General features: G+C 41.8%; 1 protein-coding gene and 1 long non-coding RNA gene across 6 annotated transcripts in view; one reads left to right on the top strand and one right to left on the bottom strand.

Moving 5' to 3' along the window:
• Positions 1-48: 48 nt before the first annotated feature.
• LOC137475672 (uncharacterized) lies at positions 49-7,425 on the bottom strand. Of its 2 annotated transcripts, none has more exons than XR_011000017.1 (4): positions 7,286-7,425; positions 3,220-7,085; positions 2,808-2,865; positions 49-372 (listed from the first exon to the last, which is right to left on the bottom strand). It is a non-coding gene; the product is annotated as an uncharacterized lncRNA (long non-coding RNA). The 2 variants fall into 2 exon arrangements; XR_011000018.1 differs by having other exon boundaries at positions 4,190-7,085.
• The window catches only part of DCAF5 (DDB1 and CUL4 associated factor 5), a 69,912-nt gene continuing 56,050 nt past the window's right edge, over positions 7,153-21,014 (top strand). Inside the window, exons 1-3 of one of the 4 annotated variants that reach the window (XM_068193204.1) lie at positions 7,395-7,410; positions 16,112-16,212; positions 16,842-16,985. In XM_068193204.1, the coding sequence (XP_068049305.1) occupies positions 16,874-16,985 (112 nt within the window). In that variant the 5' untranslated portion in view covers positions 7,395-7,410; positions 16,112-16,212; positions 16,842-16,873. Of the gene's footprint in view, positions 7,411-7,455; positions 7,575-13,794; positions 13,814-16,111; positions 16,213-16,841; positions 16,986-21,014 lie in introns of those variants that run through there. The other 3 variants (XM_068193203.1, XM_068193202.1, XM_068193205.1) reach the window with 3 other exon arrangements.

Below are 21,014 nucleotides of genomic sequence, written 5' to 3'. Positions count from 1 at the left end.
CCCCTGTGCTCCGATGCACCAGCCACAGCTGACCAGCTGAACTGCAGGTCACTGAGCAGGAGCCAGCACTACTCTGAAGTTTCTCACATGACTTGTGCTCAGAAGAAAGATGCATCATGTGCATGCTCAGGAGAGAAAGCTGGAGGGGTCTGGCAGTACCCGAGTTCTCACAGTCAGATGGACATGTTCTGCCTGTTTCTCTCCCTCTCTCTTCCCTTTACACACATCCCTCAAGGTATAGTGCTTTGTTTTGTATGGTCATTGGAATCTAGCATAAACCTGGATTGCCACTTGGATGGACAGTCCCACATTTCCTGTTGTACCTGAGACTGACTGCTCACTCCCTGCTCCCTTGCTCCAGCATGCACATATCTGTAATGTCAGGGTCAGAAAATCATGGAGCTGATCCATCTGTAAACTAGTTCAAGGACAAAAGGTAACACCTGGGGACACAACAGACATTTCAAGGCCCAAGTGTTTGGAAAGAGAACCAAGAGGATGATGTAGCTGGGCTCCAGGATCCAGCTGCCCTACTGTGGGGTAGGCAAGGCATCCTTAAGAGAACTCTGTCAGAGCTCAAGATAAGCACAAATACTGAACAAATCTGCAAATAATTTATTTTAGTTTCTAAAGCAATAGAAGTGTAAAGTTACAATAGAGAAAAATGCAATAAAATACCCTAATATTTATTTCACAGTGAGAATCTCACAGAGAAGATGCTAGCTTTTCTCCAAGTAAGGGGATTCTATCCCTGGTTGTATTTAAAGCCTTTATTTTTCACGGCATCACTGACATTACAGAGGCCTGTAAGCCACAAGTCTCTTTAACAGCTTGTCTTATACCTACATAACCATTTATTCAAGTATAAAGATTAAATTAAAAATAAGTGAAAGCAACTGATGCATGAATGCATTCTGGCAAAAAGAAAAACAACAAAACAAAACAAACCCACAACCAAAACCCAAAAAACAAACAAACAAACAAAAACCAAACCAAAACCAAACAAACCACAAGTTCCCAAAACTTGATAGGGACATTGCTGAAGATGAGAAGATAACCAAATGAGTAAACACCAACTGCTGGCTTAGCCTTACTTGTTAGAAATCTGTTACAGTAGGTAACTGGAAGCCTTTACATGGTAAACAGCAACATTTACTTTTCTGTGTCTGTGTGAGCCTGTTGTGAGGTCTCTGCAGAGGTCTCTGTCAAAAGACTAATTTTTAGCCTGATTTCCTAAGTAAAGAAGGCTTATGAAATTACCCTACGTTAGTGTTTCTGCCTCTGGGTCCCATTACTTCCTCCACTTTCCTTGCCAAAAAAGCATGTTTAAACCATTGCTAAATTCCATCTAAATTTGTACAAAGGTAACAAGTGAAATGTAAACCCAAATGGATGAAACGGGTCCTAATAAAGCTGTCACTGATAAAATGGTAAGCATGTGCAGACACTGTTTCGTATACATATGAGAATCTACACAGCAGTAACACATCAGGTCAAATCCATAGGAAACCAGGCTTCACTTGTTCTGCTGATCACAGAAAAAAGAATTATTTTTATAATGACATTAGTTCATCCTTTAGGAGGGAGAAGACTAGGGTAAATGAGTCAGTGTTCAAAGGAAAATCAATGATCGTGGAATATCAAAGGAGAGAGGCCCAAGTGAACACTTAAATTGCTGGTAGCAGACAATGAGCAGAGAGCTGCATGTAGTCCCCACTAGCTCATTAATAACACTGTCTTTGGGGCCTCATCCTAAGCTACAGAAAAAAGCCAAATTCACATTTCAACTCTTAATGTAATTTAACTTCCTTCTGTCGATGCTAGTAACACCAAGACTACATATGCAAATAAGCCACTTTGAGCAGGGTTTGTTTTAATAGGGTTGATACCAGGAAGGCAGTAAAGTTTCTTTCCTCAAGAAGTCCGAATGAGACCACTTTCAATCAGCTGTGAAGCCCCGTCCTAAAGATGGGGTCTCACACTGCAACCAGGTGGATAGAAGGTTTGCCTTCTGTTGAAAAGGCAATTCTGCTTCTCCCTTCTCCCTGTCAGTATTCTTCTCCAGCCTCAATCCTGCAAATACTGGTGCCTGCTTGATTCAAGGAATTAAGTGAGCAGAAAGCTAGCACAGCAAAAACCCGGGTTTTCTTCTGGTTTTAACTCCTTGTACTAATTCATCATACAGCCAGATCTCAGTGAAACTACATCTCAAGCCAAAAGATGAGTCAGTGGTAGCTCACTAAAGGGATCTGACAGTTTGCAGGTTTTGCAAAGAATCTGAAAAAAATTCAGAGGCGTAAAATGCCAGATAATCCCATGAGGATGAGTTGTATTAACATCAATCATCATCAATGTATTTCTCCCTTAATTGCCAACTCTTTTCATTGCTTATATAGAAAGAGAGATGAATTTCACAATTCCATTTCTTGAAGAGCTGCTTAGCTTACCCCAGTAGTCCAGTTCAGAAGGCACTCTGAGTCAGCCTCACCGTTTATGGCTGCTAAGAATATGACATCCTCCATCTCCAAAACTCATGTCCCAGCTGGGTACTCCAGACTAGCTTGTGCTGATTTTGGCACTCACTGGGACACTTCCATGAGCCAAATAAACACATGGCAGACAAGCAAGCCCAGTAAGTAGCAGCATCAGCACAAAGAAAGGGACAGAACACAGAGCCACAAAAAAATAAAGCCACTTTTCAGTGGCCAGAAATCATTAGATTGGCTTAGCAGCATGTTAAACCTACATAGCAGAACAGCAAGCCCCAAGAGGAGACACTTGAGAAAAAAAATCCTTGTTTTTCCTACCTTTCTGGTCCATTAAAGTCAGCAAAAGGAGAGAAACCCAGAAGCCCCCAAATTTTCACTAGAGGGAATAAATTACACAAGCAAAATTATTTTCAAAAAAATGATATGGCTAAAATATGATGTAGTGTTCTTGGTTTACCCTTTCTTTCTATTTACCCTCAAAAATAAAAAAAATATTGATGTAAATAAGCAAATGAATAAAAGCCTTGACTCAGCTCTACTTTCCTAATTACACATTCACTCTCTCTGACTCACTCCATAGACATCCAACTATCAGTGTCCAAACTTCTCAGTTTCCACTCTGGATTAACCAAAGCCAATCAAAGATTCAACAGAACCCCAAAAAGAATATTTAAATATCATCCTTTCTCGCCTGACACAATCAATCATGCTTCACTTAAATACTTTTTACCTATTTAAGACTTCCTAGTGTTTGACAGACTCTCAGAGAACTGTATCCTTGGTCTTCTGTTACCCTCCTACATTATCTCTGAGTTAGCTCTGGGGAAAGGAGCAGATCCATAAATCATCTGCAGAAAGATATTAATTTATTTGTATTTCAGATGAGATACCTCACCCTGTCCAAACTCAAAACAGAGTCTTCTCTCTTCTGTGAATGACTACCAGGAAATTAGAGCTCAGCAGAGCTAGAACTCTTCCCTGAAAGCCCTCTTATTATCTTCTTTGTGAGTATCCATGGATAGCATCACCAGTTTATCTGCCACTCAAGCTTGTTTGTCAACTGTCAGGTCTGACTGAAATGACTTTGTAGATCCTAGCGCCCAGGGTATATATTTCCATGTGGCAGCTCCAAAACAGCCCTCCAAAACATCCTTGCAGCTAAGACCCTTGTTCTCTTGCTGATATACAAAGACTGCCCTAATACCTCTCCCTCCAACATTAACCAATACAGCTCCTAACACAACAGCCACTGGAAATGCCACAGTCTGACAACAGAGCAAAGCTGACTGTAGGCCTCCTATTAATGATCAATACACCTCAGCCATCAAATAGAAACAACTTGTGCAATTTAATTGATTCTCCCAATTCAAATTTGTTCAGAAAAAAATGTTGAAGGGATAACTTTGTACCAGCAGACAGTAAACCCTGATCAGTTATTGTCAGTCCTTCCAGAGGCAGAACAAAAAATCTGTAGCATGGACAGAAGCTAATATGAGAGTAATGTGACACCATCGCCATACCTCATCCAGATCAATTTAGTACTGCTGAGACACTGAGCTCTGCACAACTTTGGAATTAACAACTCTGAAACTGCAACACAAGACTGTTTACATAGATCATTACTCTAACCACATTACTTCTCTATTTTAAGGATTCTCCTAGTTCCCTCTTCTGTATTGCATCAAACATTATTTACTTACCTTCATTTCCAAGGCCATCTACAGCAAGTCACCACTCTGTTCATTATCTCCTATTTCCTTTCCAGTTGACTCCTCCACTGTGTTGCCTACTTGTTGAAATTCCAGGCAAAATATTTTTGTGCTTGATTTCATGCTGCTTTTGAGACATGGAGGAGACTATGAACACGCTATAGAATTACACAGCTCAAGCAGCGTGTACAGACGGACTCTGGCTACATGTGCCTTTTGAGTCTGGCCAGGCTCAATCCAATTTAGTCTCAGTATAGCACCCCCATGCTAACATGTCCCCCAGAGCAGCAACTTGATGAAGTTTGATCTGTTTGACTAACTACTGTTGGTACATCGATTCCATTGCAAGCTGCAGAATGCTCCTGTTAAAGTAGACAAAGATGCTTCACTGATGCTACTTCAGTATGACTCAGGACAACAGTGTATGTGCTTTGGAGAGATAACAGCACTGTGGCTTTATTAACATAGACACCGGAGATTGTCCAAGGAAGATATTACCTGTATAGGCTATGATAACTTTCTTAGGTGTTATATTCAAAATTAAATCAAAGAAATGAATCAAAAGAGTGAAAAGAATGTTTACCAGTACAGTTTTTTAACCTACGGTCATGTCATTGAGCAGAACAGATTGATAGTCTGCTATTATTTTTCTTTTAAATTCTGACTGCTTAGAAATGTGATTAAAAAAACCCCAACAAAACAAAACCAAACTCAGTTAAATCTTTCTTAGAAGTTCTGGAACTGGGGGCTCAGGAAATAGTTTTATTTCTATGCAAAACCATTTAAGTACACAGTTTTCCTGGAGACTGGATTCAGAACGTGGAGAAAAAGCACTGGAGATTTTATTATATTACATATGTATTTCAGTACAGAAACCAAAGGTACTCAAAGATATTCAACCTGAACAATACTTTAGGAAAGGGGAAAAAAGTGAAATCTTGCTGAGTGAGCAACAGTTTCTGATATAATTGTAATGGTGCGGAATGTCATGGCATGCAAGCAACAAAGATATAAAAAATAATTTTATAGCAATGTCTGAAGCTCACCTGTGTCTGAAGCTAAGGTAATAAACACAAACCATGATGGACAGAGTCTTTGCCTCTCTATATTGAGGGTGGCTAGACATGTTACATTGCAGTAGTTGGCCATCAACAACTGTAACTAGAAAACATCCTTACATACAGTTCAAATTAGAAGAGATTAACTGCTCTGTTTTCACTGCAATTGTGAAGCATTGTTAATGTTAACACTGTTAATGTAACTTCTTACATTCTTTTTTTATTCCCAATTAGAAGAGAAAGATTTTATTTACTTTTCTTATGTGTTAAAATTAAGGCTATAGTGTTGTCAAATAAAAAGCTTGGTCGATGCAGGATTTGATGCTCTTTCTAGAATCTTATCCAAGAAGAAACCCAAAGCACTTAACTGACTTTTTATAATGAAATAATTTCTGTTTCTATGGAAAAGCTGTCACTGGAATATGGCAGCAATCTAAGAGTACTCAGTCACCTTGCCACATCACAGTTTATGTCAGGGAGGGTTTTCCCCCCTGCTTATTTTAAAGTTTCAAGACTCCTAATTCCCAGCAGATGCAGTGCTACACAGAAATGGCCAGGATGGTCAGGCTAATTCCTCTCACCTTCTGAAAACTGTATCTTCCCTAGTGCCATGTGGAAATACAGACCTGAAAGTTTCAAGCTGCTCATTTTGTGCACAGGCAGCATGCGGTCAGCTGCAAGGTGGGACTGGGGGTCTGTGCAGCACCTCATGGACATCACTCTTTGAATGACACTCCTGTTACCTGACATGGCATCAGATGTTACCTGAGAAGTACAGGGTCCTGTGAAAGAAAAAAGATATTCTTATTCCAGTAAGGTAAAGGTTGGGGTATTATTAGACAGTGAAGGACAACACAGGTCACTTCTACCTGGTTAGCCAGCTGCGTTTTGGGGTTTAGTTTGACACTGCAGGGTAAGAGAAGAATATTCATCTGTACTTCAAGCAGTCTTCCAAGGGCTGCAGAAAGATCTACCGACTCACTTCTGATGGGGCAACCCTCCTGTTTTCCGTGTTGCTCGGGAAGGAGCAGTAGAGAGCAAACTATGAAACCCATAATAACTATCATAGAGAAAACAACCACAACAATAACCAAAAAAAAAAAAAAAAAAAAAACCCAAACCAAATTCTAAAGCCCTTTTAGATGCTTTTATAATGCTTTGAATTCCCGTAGAAATCACTCAGCATTTACAGAGGACAAGCCCCACTGCAAACCGCCCCCGCACTTGAGCTGTTTTCCCCCTCATCTTCCCTCCGGCGCGTTGCACGCCCGTTGCCTCAAGGCAGGCGGGCCGTGGCTCCGGAGCGCTCCCTTCCCATTCACCGCTCCGCGGGAGCACCTGCCCGCCGGCCGCCACCTCCCCGCCGGCCGCGGGGCTGCAGGCGGCGCAGGTCACTCAGCCGGGCCGGCTGAGCGGCGGCGGGACGCGTCCTCTCGCGGCTCCTCCGAGGGACGGCTGTACCCGCTCCCCGGCAGGTCTTCCGAGCGACGAACGTGTCCTTCCTCCAAAACGTCCCCAGAGCGGCGAGAGTGGCCGGCCCCCTGCAAGTTCCCGCAGCGGCGGCGAATGTGTCCTTGCCCCAGGAGGTCCTTGGAGAGGCGAACGTGTCCGTCCGTCCCCGGAGTGGAGAACGTTACCGTCCCCCAGCAGGGGCGAGTGCGTCTGTCCCCCCGCGCCGCTCCAGCAGCGAGTTAACCGGCGGCGGCGCCACGCTAGAGCCGGGCCGGGAGGCGCGGGCTGCAGCTGAGGATCAGCTGCTGAGGGAAGCGGGGAGGAGCCAGCGGGATCAGGAAGCGGCGGAGTGTCTAACACCTCTCTGCCATGGCTGGCTAAAGAAAAATCATCATAACCATAACAAGGGGGGAAGCGGGGGAGGGGAGGCGGCGGCGGGGGAAGGGGCGGCGGGGGAAGGAGCGGCGGGGAGCGGTGCAGGCGGCAGCATGAGGAGGAGAGGCAGCTGGGGGGGCAGCATGCGGTCGGTGGTGGGGTTCCTGTCCCAGCGGGGCTTGGAGGGGGACCCCCTGCTCACCCAAGACTTCCAGCGAAGACGCCTGCGGGGCTGCAGGAACCTCTACAAGAAGGACCTCCTGGGCCACTTCGGCTGTGTCAATGCCATTGAATTCTCCAACAATGGAGGCCAGTGGCTGGTCTCAGGTAAAGCGAACGCTCCCGTCCCTCGCCCCCTCCCGCCACCCCCTCCCCAGGAAGCATCTTCCTCCCCGGCCGCCTCCCCTGCGGCCCGGGGGAGGGGAGCCGCGGCAGCGCTGCTCAGAGCCGTTTGCCAAATCCACTGGTGCCCGGGAATGATGTTTTCTCAAGTAGGGATCTAAAATGGTTGACAGGTTTTAAATTCTACTATTATCGGGGGGGAGCCCTGGTCAAAGTTTTTACGAGAGTGTTTCCCGGGCGCTGGGGGTGGGAGCTAGGGGTGCCCTTTTATTTGATGGCTCGCGTGTCTTTCCTCTTAAAAGAGGATTTTCTTATTTTGGGGGGACGGCGACGGAGAAGAAGCAGCCCCGCGGCACTCATTGTGGGCACCGGGTGACATTTGTCAGCGCCGTGCCCCGGGCCGGGGGTCAGCAGTCGCTGCCGGGGGCAGGCGGCGGTCCCGAGTCTGGCCGGGGGGGCTGCACTACCGCTCGGCATCGGGCGGGAACCGGATCGGTTTAATCGAGGGACTGGTCACTTTGGGGCCACCCCCAGCCCATCTTCTTTTGGGGGAGGGGAGTCGGGTTTTGTTTTGTTCCTCCTCCCTCCCGTTGCAGGGCGCGTTTGTGAAAGAAGGGGATATATTTGTGCTGATGGTTTTTGGCTTAAGGTCCCCTCTGTTGCCTGCCCGGGGCTGAGGGAGCCATAGGAGGTGGGGGATGCTGTCAGGTAGGAGGGAGGCGAGGGCTTGACATCAGCTGCGACACGGACGACGGGGAAAGGCTCTGCACCCCCAGCCAGGGAGGGGCTGCGGGGCTCGGCGGCCGGCTGGCCGCCTCTCCCCACCCCAGCAGGGCTTGGCGCAGGTGCTTCTTCCTGCTTCCCCGCCTCCGGTCTCCGAGGGGCGGCAGGGGAAGGAGGCAACTTGAGGCCGGGGCCTGGCCGGGCGCTGCAGGCCGCGGTCTCCTCGGGCGGCTCTTAGCGACAGGCCGGGGAATCGCGGGCCGATCCCGCCCGCGGCGCCGCGGGAGCTCGGGCGCTGAGGGGTCGCGGCGCTCTTCTCCCGCCATGTCCTCGGACCCCGCGCTCCTCTTCGAGGGGGCAGAGACCTTCGAGCGGCGGGGAGGGAGGTGCCGGCCCCGGAGGGACCGCTCGTATCGCGCGCCCCGGGCAGGGCAGGGCTGCCGAGCGCGGTGTCCACTGCAGGCCGCGATCGGGGGGCGTTGTGTCCCGGCCGCCCCTCGCCCCCGGGCGAAGCAGGCTGGAGGGAGCGGCCCCTCTTCCATTGCTCTCCCGCGGCTGGGGCTGCCGACAGGTCCCTCCCCAGGGGCCGAGCAGCAGCGGGAAAGGCCCGTTCCCTGTCGTGTGGGGCCGCTGCCCTCTGGGAGATCGCAGAGGTCCTTGGCAGCTTTGTGGAGAGCGGTCTCGCTTGCCGAGGCGTTGCTGACCTGGTTATTAACCCAGGGCCTCGGTTTTGCCCGTTCATCTTGTAAGCAGCGACAGGGGCTACTGAGGAATGTGATGGGGGCATGGCTGAGCAGTGTAGTGCCTTGCCGTGGTGTCTGGGCAGAGGTGAACTATATCACACAATGGTGTCAGTAATAACTTCAAAGAGCATTGAATAAAAAGTTTTTGTGGCTGGTTACTTTTAAGCAAGGGCAGAATAGAAACCCTGTATAAACATGGAGTGGCAGCTGATACACTGAAACCTTCCTAAATTTAACATTATTACCTGAAGAAATTGCAAGCACATTTCCAGTGATTTCTGAAGTGTCCATGAAGGATCTTAGTGTTACTGTTAGGGATTCTTTTATCTTTATGCACATGCAGCTTCTGAGGTATTAATCCATTTAGCTTGTGAATATGTGTGTATATACCTACATACATACATATATATGTATATAAACATGAGTGTATATTGGAAGGGAATGGTGATTCACCCATTCTAAAGTTCCCATTTGTGCCAGTTGTCATACTGGTTTGTACTGGTCCTTCTCCAGTAGAAAGTAGAGTGATGTATTTTTACTTATAACATGCTACAGAGAGCTCAAGTGTATCTGGTTTTTTTTTTATTATTATTTTCCATAATAAGTGTTGGAGACACCACTAGTATTCTCTGTTCTTCTTGCTCAAGAAAGCCTCAGGATATACTTTAGGTCTTTCCATATCATCAATGCACTTACCTATGTTGACATCCCTTCTTTAGGCATAAGCATAAACAGTCCAAGGCTGGAATGGACTTCTAAGAATTAATTTTGTCCAAACTGCCTGAATCAGGGTAGGTGCAGTGAGAGAATGAAGGGAGAATTCACATCTAATGGATATCTAAAAAGTGTATGTAAAAGGAAAGCTTTCAAGCAATGTCCAGTTTTCAATTTCCTAACTCTTCACAGAGCTTCAGAATGTTCAAAGACGGTAAAGTTTTCCTCCATATGTAGTATTTACATGCTACTAGAGTTCTACCCTCCTAAAACAAAAAAATACATGTGCTAGTAGTGCACAACTTTGGGACAACCAAGAACAGATCACCTTAAGTCTGACCTTCTACTGATGCCTTGAGAAAATGAAGAGCTCTAATTATGCTAACTTTCTTTTTAAAAAGTTTCATGTTATCCATGACCATAGTATCTAGAATGCTTTATGGGCCATAGCAACAGCAGGCAGGTTCTTTGTGCTTCAGTCAAGAATAAGAAATTCAAAGTCCAAATATTTATGGATACTCTGTTAAATTGCATGCCATTATAAGACTAAGCATCATTAAAATTATACTCAAAGCACTCTTCTTAAAGGCCATACTTGATCCTGAAGCTCTGAGAAATAGCAACAGCAGGAAGAAAAGCAATGAGGAAAGGTAAGGGAAGGGTGGAAGCAGCCTCTACTCTGAAGTTTTGTAGAAGACTTGCTTCAAAAGATTTCCAAATGCAGATAAAGCCTTAGAATTGGTGGCATGAGGGTCTCTCATCCCTCAAAAGAGTCAGCATAAAGAAGTAAGGATGTGATGCTGGGTGCTTCTAACTACATCACAGCTATCTGATGAGAGAGAGCAGCAAAGAGAGTCAACAGCTATATTGGAGTGCATGAAAAGTTGGAGTGTGAGCAGTCTTTTCAGTTGTTCAGTCTGAAGTACTATGTATATTCTTAACCTAGAGAAGTCTGCTTTGGCTGATTGACTTGTTAACAATTTAAACCTTGTTAGAACTGTTTTAAATACAGCTGGTACAGTGCACTCATAGTGGCTGTACCAATGCCATTGAAATATTAGCCTACATCTAAGTTAGTGCTGTTCTCATCACTTGGCTGGAATGCTTTCCTTGGGTATGTGTCCCACTTTTTTTAATGTGTCTCACAGAAGCAAGTCTGTAAGGCTAATGATTACTGTTTCAGTGAACAATTCAAACTGCTTAACAGGGTTTATATTGCAGTTACAGGTAATTTTCCTGTTAGGATTTTAGAGAGAACTTTGGTGTGGACAAGCCTCAGCAGGCCCTCTGAAAGCATGTTTGAAACTTTTTGGTGTCTTAACTTCTTGAAATCTTGTATTGGAAAGTACATGTTTAATGGTATTCTTGTTCTTAACCATGTTTCAAAGTAAAGAAGTTGAGGTCCACAGATTGAATTGGGGGCCAGTCTGGAGGTTCTTTCTGTACCTCAACAGTGTCACTTTATAGAGGGGAAGAAGGGCAGAGATTAATGTTTTGGGCAGGGGTGCTAGAAGAAGGGACTGACATAAGGACAAGAATTTAAAAAAAATTGAAATAATTGGAAGGAGGAGGTGGACACTCAGGAGATGTAGTGTGACAAGCATAAAAACTGCCTGTAGAATAACACAAGGGAAGGGGAAAGCTTAACATATAAAAATGTCTAAATGGGTTGAAATTGGTTAAAACTTGCTTCTGGATGGAGTTGAAAGATTCTGTTGGGTGAAATGTGTCTTTGCAACACTTTATGTACTAGATAGTGTTTCTTTCTTTTAACAGTTTGAGAAACAAGTGGAAATTAAAATCACCATGGGATGGTATGCAACTAACTGCTTCCCTCACATTTGCCAAGCATCTCCTGCAATTTGACTTCTTAAAACTCAGCTTTACTTGATCTGTGTAATAGTCTTTCTCCCATCCTTAGGTTTGATGGATATGTTTTCCTGTTTGTTTATCTGTCATTTTTCATGCCTACTATCTTTTACTAACATGAGTATGTTTATCAGAACCTCCCACTTTTTTTTTTTTTTTTTTTTTTTGCATAGTTTAAACTGCATGTTCAAGATAACTTCTGGGAAGTACTGTAATTTTCTGTTGGCTTTTTTTCCCTCTTACCAGATAATGCAAAAGTTAATAGCTGCTCTAAAATCCTAAATTCTGAGGGTGCTAAAAAGTATTGGAAATGCATCTGTCATTTATTTTTTACATAAATCTGAAGGAACATGAGCCTAAAACAAGGGATTGAGGTGACTTTAGCAAAAGTTGTGCAGTATTACTTCTGAATAAGGGGGTTGTGTATCAAGTATGTTTTAAGGAGGAATGCTCTGATCTTAGTCTGTTTGTATCAAGCATAATTCTGTGTGAGGGGGGATATTAGGTTCAGTTACTACATCATGTTTTAATTAATGTCTGAGAAATTAGAAAATTTCTCAGGAAAGATAGGATCATGCAGCAGTAATTTCAGGGGATAGGAGTTGAAGTTCAAGTTAATTAAGATACATTACATGGGAAAAAATGTAATGTGTTTTGAGAGGGAAAAGTGCAACCTAAAGCATGTGAATAAAAATGGTTGACTCTACAAATACACCATGGCGACTAGCCTGTAGTCATGTAGAAAAGGATCCAAAGGTATAAATATCACAACATAAGTATGATCAGACATGACAAAGCACGTGAAGTAAACCTGCTGTGGTGCTGTTGGGGCCTCAGATGGAATGCTGTGCTCAGTTTTGGGCACTGTACTTTGAGAAAGATGTGCCCAAACTGAGAAAATTCAGAAGAGTGCATGAAGAATGATCAGATGCCTAGAAAAATGAAATAGTGAAAGAAAGGGGACCATTTAGTCTACAGAAAGAACAGCTGAGTAGAAATGCAAGTCCTGAGCTACATAAAGGTGGTTTTAATTATTATTATTATGTGAAGTTGTAAACTCTTTTTTTTTTTTTTTTTGTCTACTGGGAATAGGATGAAGAAATGGTCTCAAATTATAGGAAGAAAGATTTTGGGTGCTGTTTGATCTTTCACTTTCTCTTCATCCTGTAACTCATTCACTTATTTCTCCTCTTCATTGTTTGCACTGTGGCACTTTCATAATTTAAAGCCTGAAACCGGTATGATGGAAGCATCTGATCGGGGGACAGAATAAGTAGGGAGAGATTGTTTGTCTGTCAGCTGACTTTCTATCAGATCTATCAGATCAACTTCTGTGCATGAATGGCCACTGAATCCAATGGAGGGGAAAGCAGCAGGAGTACATGGCAAGGGGGAGTGGGATTATATGTAATGTCAAACTGCACCCTCAGGCTTGGTATAATATGGTAATCTTCCTAACGGCAAGAATAACAAATAACTGAAATAGACTGCCTAAGGAGGGTATGAAATCTACCTCAGCAGTGTTTTTTTTAAGAGCAAACTAGAGACAACTTCTGGGAGTAATTCTGACAGAGCCTGGCATTTTGCCTTTGGCCAAGGCCAACTAAGTGATCAACTTCTTGAAATACCATCCAATTCTGCTTTCTGTGATTCATGCAACGTCTTAAGTAGATACAAGCAATAAAACTAATCTTTCATGTTATGATTTAGAAGTATTGCCCACTTGCCATGTAGGTTCTTATAGCAAATGGACCTGGTATATGGGAGATAAAGGGGAGTTGTGGTCTTGAGCTTTGTCCACAACCAGTAAGGTTAATGCACTTTAAAACTGCAGTTTTTCAGTACTGACTGGTATGATTTTGAAGTGCTTCTGTTAGTACACAGGAGTTCAAGTGTGTTTCATGAGCTATGCAGATACTTTTTGGACTAGATTTATTTTTGGCAAGGGTATGTTCTAGCCCCCTTCAAACTATTTTAGGTCTAAAACTAATAGATTTCTCTTACTGTGTCTATGTGGTTTTGAATGTTTCACAGGTTTGACCCTGCTTCTGTAACGAGCACTGAAGTACTTGACTACTTAAATCTTTTTAAATGTGGTTCCTTTCTGAAAAATAACTGTAGAATGGCATTGTATAGTTCTTAGCTGGGTCACACAAACTTTTACTTTTCAAATTGTCAGTCATACAATTCTAAACAGAATCTGCAAAATAAGATGAAAGTGAAGCTATTTCCTCATTGTAGATGTCCAACTTACTGTTTCTGACACCATGGACTGAAAAATTACAAATTCTCTGTGGATCTTCAATTTCCAGAAAATCCACATGTGGAGTTTTGGTAAGGTATTTGACTATTAAGCCATATACCCAGGTTTTCTGGATATGATAAACCTGTTGCTGTTGGTATATGCTCTATATTATTTTAAGAATGTGGCTTCTGCTTCACTTGTAGAATTGATGTACATGCACAACGAATTCACCATAAATTGAGAGCATTTAAATTAATCTGCATTTGCCAATCTACTGCACAGAACAAATGCTACAGAGCTGAAGTTTCCTATAATTCTCAGACTTGTAACTTATGTTGCATAATGTGTATGCAGTTTGTGTCTGAGGAATCATAGTTCCTTTCTACAGAGCACAAAAACTATATATTCACATTTTCTTTACTTTCTCCCTGTATACCTGCTTATACATGTGCACCTCCCTCCTTTCTTCCCTCTTATGGTAGGAGTCAGGTTTGGGTAATGGAAATTGCATTTGCTGGTTTCTGTCACTTCAGACTTGCCTTTTCTTGGGTATTATTTGCCTGTAACTTAACACTGCTTGTTCTCTTGTGTGAGGATGTAGGGATTGCTGAAGTGTCTTGTTTGCCGCAAGTCCTCTGTGGCCCAACATATTGGGTAACTTTTTCTTTCTGGTGGAACTGGACTTGAGTCAGGAGTATTTCTAGAATAGCTAAATTGGAATTATAAGGGAACACACTTTCAACACGATAATGTTATTATTTTGTTAATTTCTTATGTCTCAGTGAGATATGAGAGGAATAAAACTGAGGAGTGAACAGGTGTAGAAGTTCCCAAAGATAATACATAGATGGAGGAGGGACAGCACTGCATGAGTGTGGGGAGCATTTAAAAGCTCCTAAGATATAGAATGTGCCACCACCAAAGTTTCTTGGAAATCTAGGTGTTTGGGAAGAGGAAGACATTTGTATTCAATAGGAAAAGTAGTTTCCAAGGCAAAGAGGCACTAAGGTGTAGGAACTTATAAAATAGAAGGTGTTGGCAACTTTTCACACTATCAAACACTTTTCTGCACAGGTTGCAAATTATCCTACTGCCATGCTGTATGTGTGTTGGGAACCACAGTTATGCTTGTTTTATATATATATATATATAAATATACATATTTTTTTAATCTGGACAGTTGTTGGTGGAAATTATTGAGTTTACTGTTAAAGTGAGACACCTAGATGGCTGTGCTATTAGGTAGGAGGATGTGTAGACTTTCTGCAGTGGTTTTGCAAGCTGGTTTGCTATGGTAACAAGTAACAACAATATGGTACTATATTTTGCCCTGAAATGTCTTTTATAGAAGGCAATAAATGAAGTCTAATGGAAGAATGTTGGCATCACCTGTGTTAAATGTTGCTTAAATTGTTTTTCAGGTAGTGATAACATTATGACATGGTGGTTGGCAGCTTTGGGAAGTAGTTACATTCAGTGTGACAGTTACTTCTTAATCTTAACTTGAATAATGTGGTCATATGTTTCAACACTCATGTATTTCTATGTCTCCTTATTACAAACTCATCTGCAATCACTGGAGTGAAAATACAACTTTCTCTCCTATTTCTAGACAGAAAGGAATATAAGTTTCCATCAGCTTAGTTGACCATAAATCACTGTGAGGTTTTGGATCCATCACATTTGACTCGTTCTCAGTAGCTATCAAATGCATCACAAATCTTTGTATCATGTACTCTTGTTTGATGTATGAAGTACAAAATCAGGAGGAGGAATGCACAATTTCATGGAGCATGGGTAATCATAACATGCTGCTGTACTGTCTATCAAAGTGTCATAAAATCTGTTAGGAGACTCAAAGGCTGAGAGACTGTTTACTTGTAGGATGTTTGACATAACTCAGTTCCATGGGAAAATTTCTTAATAGCAACATATGATGTGAAAATCCTAAGAAATCTGATTAACAGTAGTAATGAAATCTATTTATGCATTTACCTTTTTTTAAGTAAACAGCAGGCCAAGTAATTTTGGTTTCTTTTTTTTTTTTCTTTTTGATGTCTTTGTCCTCTGGATAGCAGCTCAAAAGGCTTTGAGTTTAGGCTTTTGCTTGTGCAAAGAATAAGTAAAATGTTTTAACTGTAATCAGCATGTTTCTGGTGTCACTTTCCACTTGTGATGCCATCTTTGTTATTAAAGACAGATACCAAAAATATTTTGAGCCTGACTTGGAGAAACTTTATTCACATTTTGCAGGTATTTAAAATTGCTGCTGAGAATGCTGACCAGTACAATAGGGTCTTGATTTTTTTATTTTCCTAATACGTAACAACTTCATGCAGTTGAAGCACGAACAGTCTAATATTTATTTTATATATAACTGTTTGCCATACAGAGAAGGAGGCACTTAGAACTCTGAACTGAGAACTGCATGTAGGCAAGCAATTAGGAATACAGCAAGATGTAAAGCAAGAGATTTGAACTTCCTTTTTCCAAGTACTCTCTTTGTCAGGACTTCACCTCGCAGAAATATCTGTCTTAACCTTTACAGGTGTAGAAACCTAGCATAACTGTGTGTGCTGAAGACTTCTGAATGCTTCAGTAAAATTTTTTTATCTTTTATCAATTTTGAGCCAACCTATGCTATGAAGGCTTTGCAAAGACTGCTGGAGGATATACAGTTGCAGTGAAAGGGGGGAACGTTCATGTTTTATGAGTAACATAAGCAATTCTGGCAACAAGGAGTTGGTGTAGAAGCATTTTGCTAACATGCATATGTGAATTTGGCATGTAATTCATCTACCACTTGCTGTGGAATTTTACGTAGCAGTAAATTTCTGAGTTTCCAGGTTGCTACAGGTTGTCACTATGTGTTGGCAGAATGGCAACTGTTAATCCAAATTTTTCCTGCAGATTGCTCTGTTGTCATTACATTTAATTGAATACCTGACTGAGTGACATCTTAATGTAAATGTGTGTCTATATATCCAAGAAGGCATAAATTTTTTATGCTAATTAAGGTTTCAGCACAGCTTTTTATGAATAGCTGCAGAGTTGAATAATTTGTCTATAATCAATTTACACATGGCTCAGGCAGTAATGCACATTTCCTTTATTTCTTCTAGGAGGGGATGACCGCCGAGTCTTACTTTGGCATATGGAAGAAGCCATCCACTCAAGAGTCAAACCAGTTCAGCTGAAAGGGGAGCATCACTCTAACATCTTCTGCCTAGCTTTCAACAGTGGCAATACAAAAGTGTTCTCTGGAGGTAAGGAAGGAAGAGCACCCTGATTTCACATGAAAATGTATTGTGAATGCCTTGGAGTAGATGCCATGAGTGAGTGAGTGAGATCCTGCCCCACATGAGATCTGAAAGGTGTTCTTAATCAGCAATTGTATTTTTTTTTTTGGGAACAGGGAATCCTTTAGCTAGCACAACATTTTCAATTTTGTCATGCCTTTTTGCAAACCCTGGTGTAAGCTCATCATGTCGCGAACCATCGTGAGAATCCTGGGTCCAGTCTGCCTCTACTTGTGCTAAAGACTGTGGAAAACATTGTCTTTGTTGTTCCCTCTTAACTGCACTAAGAGCAGACCCTGCATTCTCTCTGGCACTCAAGCCTGATGCTTGAAAACCTTTTCTGCTACTATCTGATTTCAATGCACCCTCAGATGGCTCATGAAGGACTATTGCCATCTATTGGTGAATGATGTTTTCTTAGACCCTGTTTCAGTTCTTACTGGTAAGCCTCTGCCTTTTAGAACTGTTGGCACATTGGGCTCTGATAACCCTTGATGCTCTCATTTCTTTTTAGTATAAATCTACTTTTTAATAGAAAGTTTAATTCAGTCTTAAAACTAAGGTAAGGGAAGTGGATATATACTTGTTCTGGGGTAATAGATTCTGTAATTTAGGTCTGTTTCACCACTTGAATTTTAAAGTGTTGAGGTAGGCAAGAAAATTGGATTGAGAAGAAAAAGGCACAAAGGTGTCAATGCAGTCAAGTGCCATTTTCTAGTGTACTTCATTTCCACTATCTAACATGGTCACAGAATGGGTGAGAATTTGTATCTTTCATCAGTATGTCCATTAACATACAGCTAGACTTACTTTAGGGTACTGTGAGACTCCTGGGTCAAAGCCCTTCATTACCTTTTTGACCCAAGATTTGTGAACTGTAAATCAATGCTAGAAATTGATTCTGAGTGCATGTGAATGATGGAAGCTTCTCATCCTTCAATGTTGTGTTAAAATTATAATATCCATTAGGAAAAAAGACATGACAAAGCTTAAGCTTTGTGCCAAACTTGAAGGATGAAAAGATTCAGTTAAACTTCTCTAGGAGTGGAATAAACCCCTAGACTGTCAAATAGCAGTGCCTATCTTCTTGTTCTGGGGTCTGCTGTTTGTTTTATGTGAAAAATAGCAGCACATGCTGTCTTCAAGTGAATATATCTGCACAAGTGATTCCAGGGAATTTTGGGCCAGAGTCCCTTTTATTTTAGTTTGAATTCAGACAAATGAAACCTTAGATGAATAGTGAAGGAATGAAGTGTGCCAAATCTTGCTTGACCAGCTGGAGTGGTATTTTGTCATGTCCAGCTCAGCTCTCTGTCCATTGGGCTTTGCTGTCAGAGGCTGCTGTTTTCACAGGAAAGGCAGAATAGTGGCTTGATTGTACCTTGTTACTGAAGTTAACACCTGCAGTTAAAGATTTATATAATTGATTATGGTGGAGTTTTGCTAACATGCTGGGTTAGATGAGTTGTGACAGCTGATGCACGGAGAAACTGGCCGTTCTCATATCTTTTTCCTCCTCCAGTTTGCTTAAAAATGCTGTGCCTCTGCCAGAAATTATTTCCATTGGAGGAGTCAGGAACTCTTTCAGCTCCTTCATCAAGATTCAGTAAGCTTATCTGCAAGGGCTATGAGTCTGACTCTTGGATCCCTTGTAAAGAGTCATTTTGCTGCATGGCCTAGATGTACCATCTGTTTTATCTCTGCTGGTAAAATGGGGTTAGCTATATTTATTCACTCAATGATGTTCTGGGAGATTCTTAAAAAGTCTGAAAGAATTGTAGGTTTTAAGATCTACTGGTTGTCACACAGTCACCCACACCCACACCTGAGTTTAGAGTTGTATTTAAATCATAGAAGTTGGAATACTTAAATAATAATACTTTAAAAACCCCCAAAACTAAAAATTAGAGTATGTAAACTAGCACAAGTCACACAGAACTCAATTTATTCTGTAAATGAATGACTACCAATGACTAATGACTTAGGATCTGAGGACCTTTCTCTAAACCAACTCTTGATAATAGAGGAGAAGGGATTTTCCACTTCAATACAAATTGGATTGTATCCAAGGAGTTTCAGAGCTCTTTGCATTGAAGGAGCAAGAACCCCCTGTAGCCATTACAAAAATGGAAGGCAGGAACTGAGTGGACAGTGTTTTGCATGTCATCTCTGGAGGAAAAAACTGTCCTAAAGAAGTTCCCATGTCTGAAGAATATTTTTGCCCTTCTCTGTCCGCACACACTGAGAGTACAGCAGCATTTGAAATGCAAGATCCCTTCCTAGTAAACTGCATGGACTTTTTTTTTTCTTTGCACTTAATGTTAGGTATATGAAAAGCTGAAATAAACCCACAGGAAATTGAATTTGTTTTTTTAGCGCTTATATGACAGATAAGGGGTTTAAGCCACCTTAACTGTTCTCCTCTGTATGTGCTCTATGGTATTTCACACTTATAAGTTTAAGTTAAGGGAATGGCAGATTCTTCCTGTCTTTCTGATTGTTGTAATTGCAGTTATCAAAAGAAGAGTGATTATAAATGACACAGCTGTGTACACAATTGTGACCCAGTTAGTCTCAATGAAGAATTAACTCTCCCTCTCCAGTGTTAAAGTAAAAACGCTGTAAGTGGTAATCCCTCTCTGGGCTGAATAGCAGTGGTGTTTTTTCTGCAGGGATGAATCCTTACCAGAAGCATCCAGTTTGTGGTTAGATTTTTGTCACCACTCTCTCCTCCCACACACAAAACAGAGGAAAACAGTGGTTATTCCACTCTCCTTTCATTCTTGCTTTTCCATTTTGGAGCTTGTGATGGAAGGGAATTTGATCCCATGATGATTGGATGCCTGAAACCGGGCAACTGGAATGATTCTTTTGTTCATACTGGATGGAGACTGAAGAGCCAGGAGCGTCTGCTGGAGGAAATTTTGTCATTGGACAAACTGGGCTGTGTTTTTCACTGGTGAAATATGTAGGCACTAGAGCAGTTTTGCTAGGTATAAACAGTATGTAATAATATATAATGGGCAGTTGCAAATACAATTAATGACCAAAGGACACTTACACTTAAGTTGCTTGTTTATTGTACCATGGAAAAGATGATCTACTGCAGTAAGCTAAGGCTGGCACAATTTTACTAAGAGCCTGGGCAAAGAGCAAATGGTTGTAGAAAATCTCATACCTCACTAGTCAAAGAGAAACTCATATTTCTCTGCTGAGGCAGAATACAACTGAAATATGTGTGGGATAAATGAAAACTGAGTCAATTGAACATTTAAGAATGTTCATAACATGAAATCTTGCTCCTTCTGAACCTCTGTCTTTAGTGTGCATTAGGAAAGCTTCACAACTCTACATCACAATTACAAAGATATACAGAGATAAAAATATGACCTTGCAGGCTTTCTGGTTATGGTTTTTTTTTTTCTGAATTAAATATAAAAGTGTATGTGTGTCCTTAAATATTTCTAAAGAGGAGGTGCTAAATTTAGGTAATAAAATATTCAGCACAGAGAATAAAAAAATCTGTTATTATAGCTTGAAAAACTCTGCATGAGCTATTGGAATTACCTGGTGGCTGTGACCCTCTTATCCTGTGCACATGTGGTTAGTTTCCATTGTGTTCAATTGCTGTGATCAAAAAAAAGTGACGTGATTGTCTGCTTACTTGGTTTGGTTTTTGTTATTACAGAACAAATTACATTGGCTGCCACGTTCACACCTTCTCAATGGTTGCAAAACCCTGAGTGCTGACAGTGTTATATGGCAGTATTTGATCGGGGAGCCATGTGCATTTCATTTATGACATCTCTTTTCACCTTTCACAATCTTTTGATGGAGCATCCTTTGAGCAGGAAGAAAGATGTATTTTCATCAGAGTTTGAAGTGTTCTGCTGCTTGATGTAATAGTCTTTATTGCAAATCTCCCAAAACTTAAGCTCAAACTGGGCAAAGAATGCTAAGTATATATTTAAATAGAATTATTTGTTGAGCAGTAGC

Source organism: Anomalospiza imberbis, chromosome 6, assembly GCF_031753505.1.
Source record: "Anomalospiza imberbis isolate Cuckoo-Finch-1a 21T00152 chromosome 6, ASM3175350v1, whole genome shotgun sequence".
Lineage (NCBI taxonomy): Eukaryota > Metazoa > Chordata > Aves > Passeriformes > Viduidae > Anomalospiza > Anomalospiza imberbis.
This window is presented reverse-complemented; position numbering and strand designations above follow the sequence as displayed.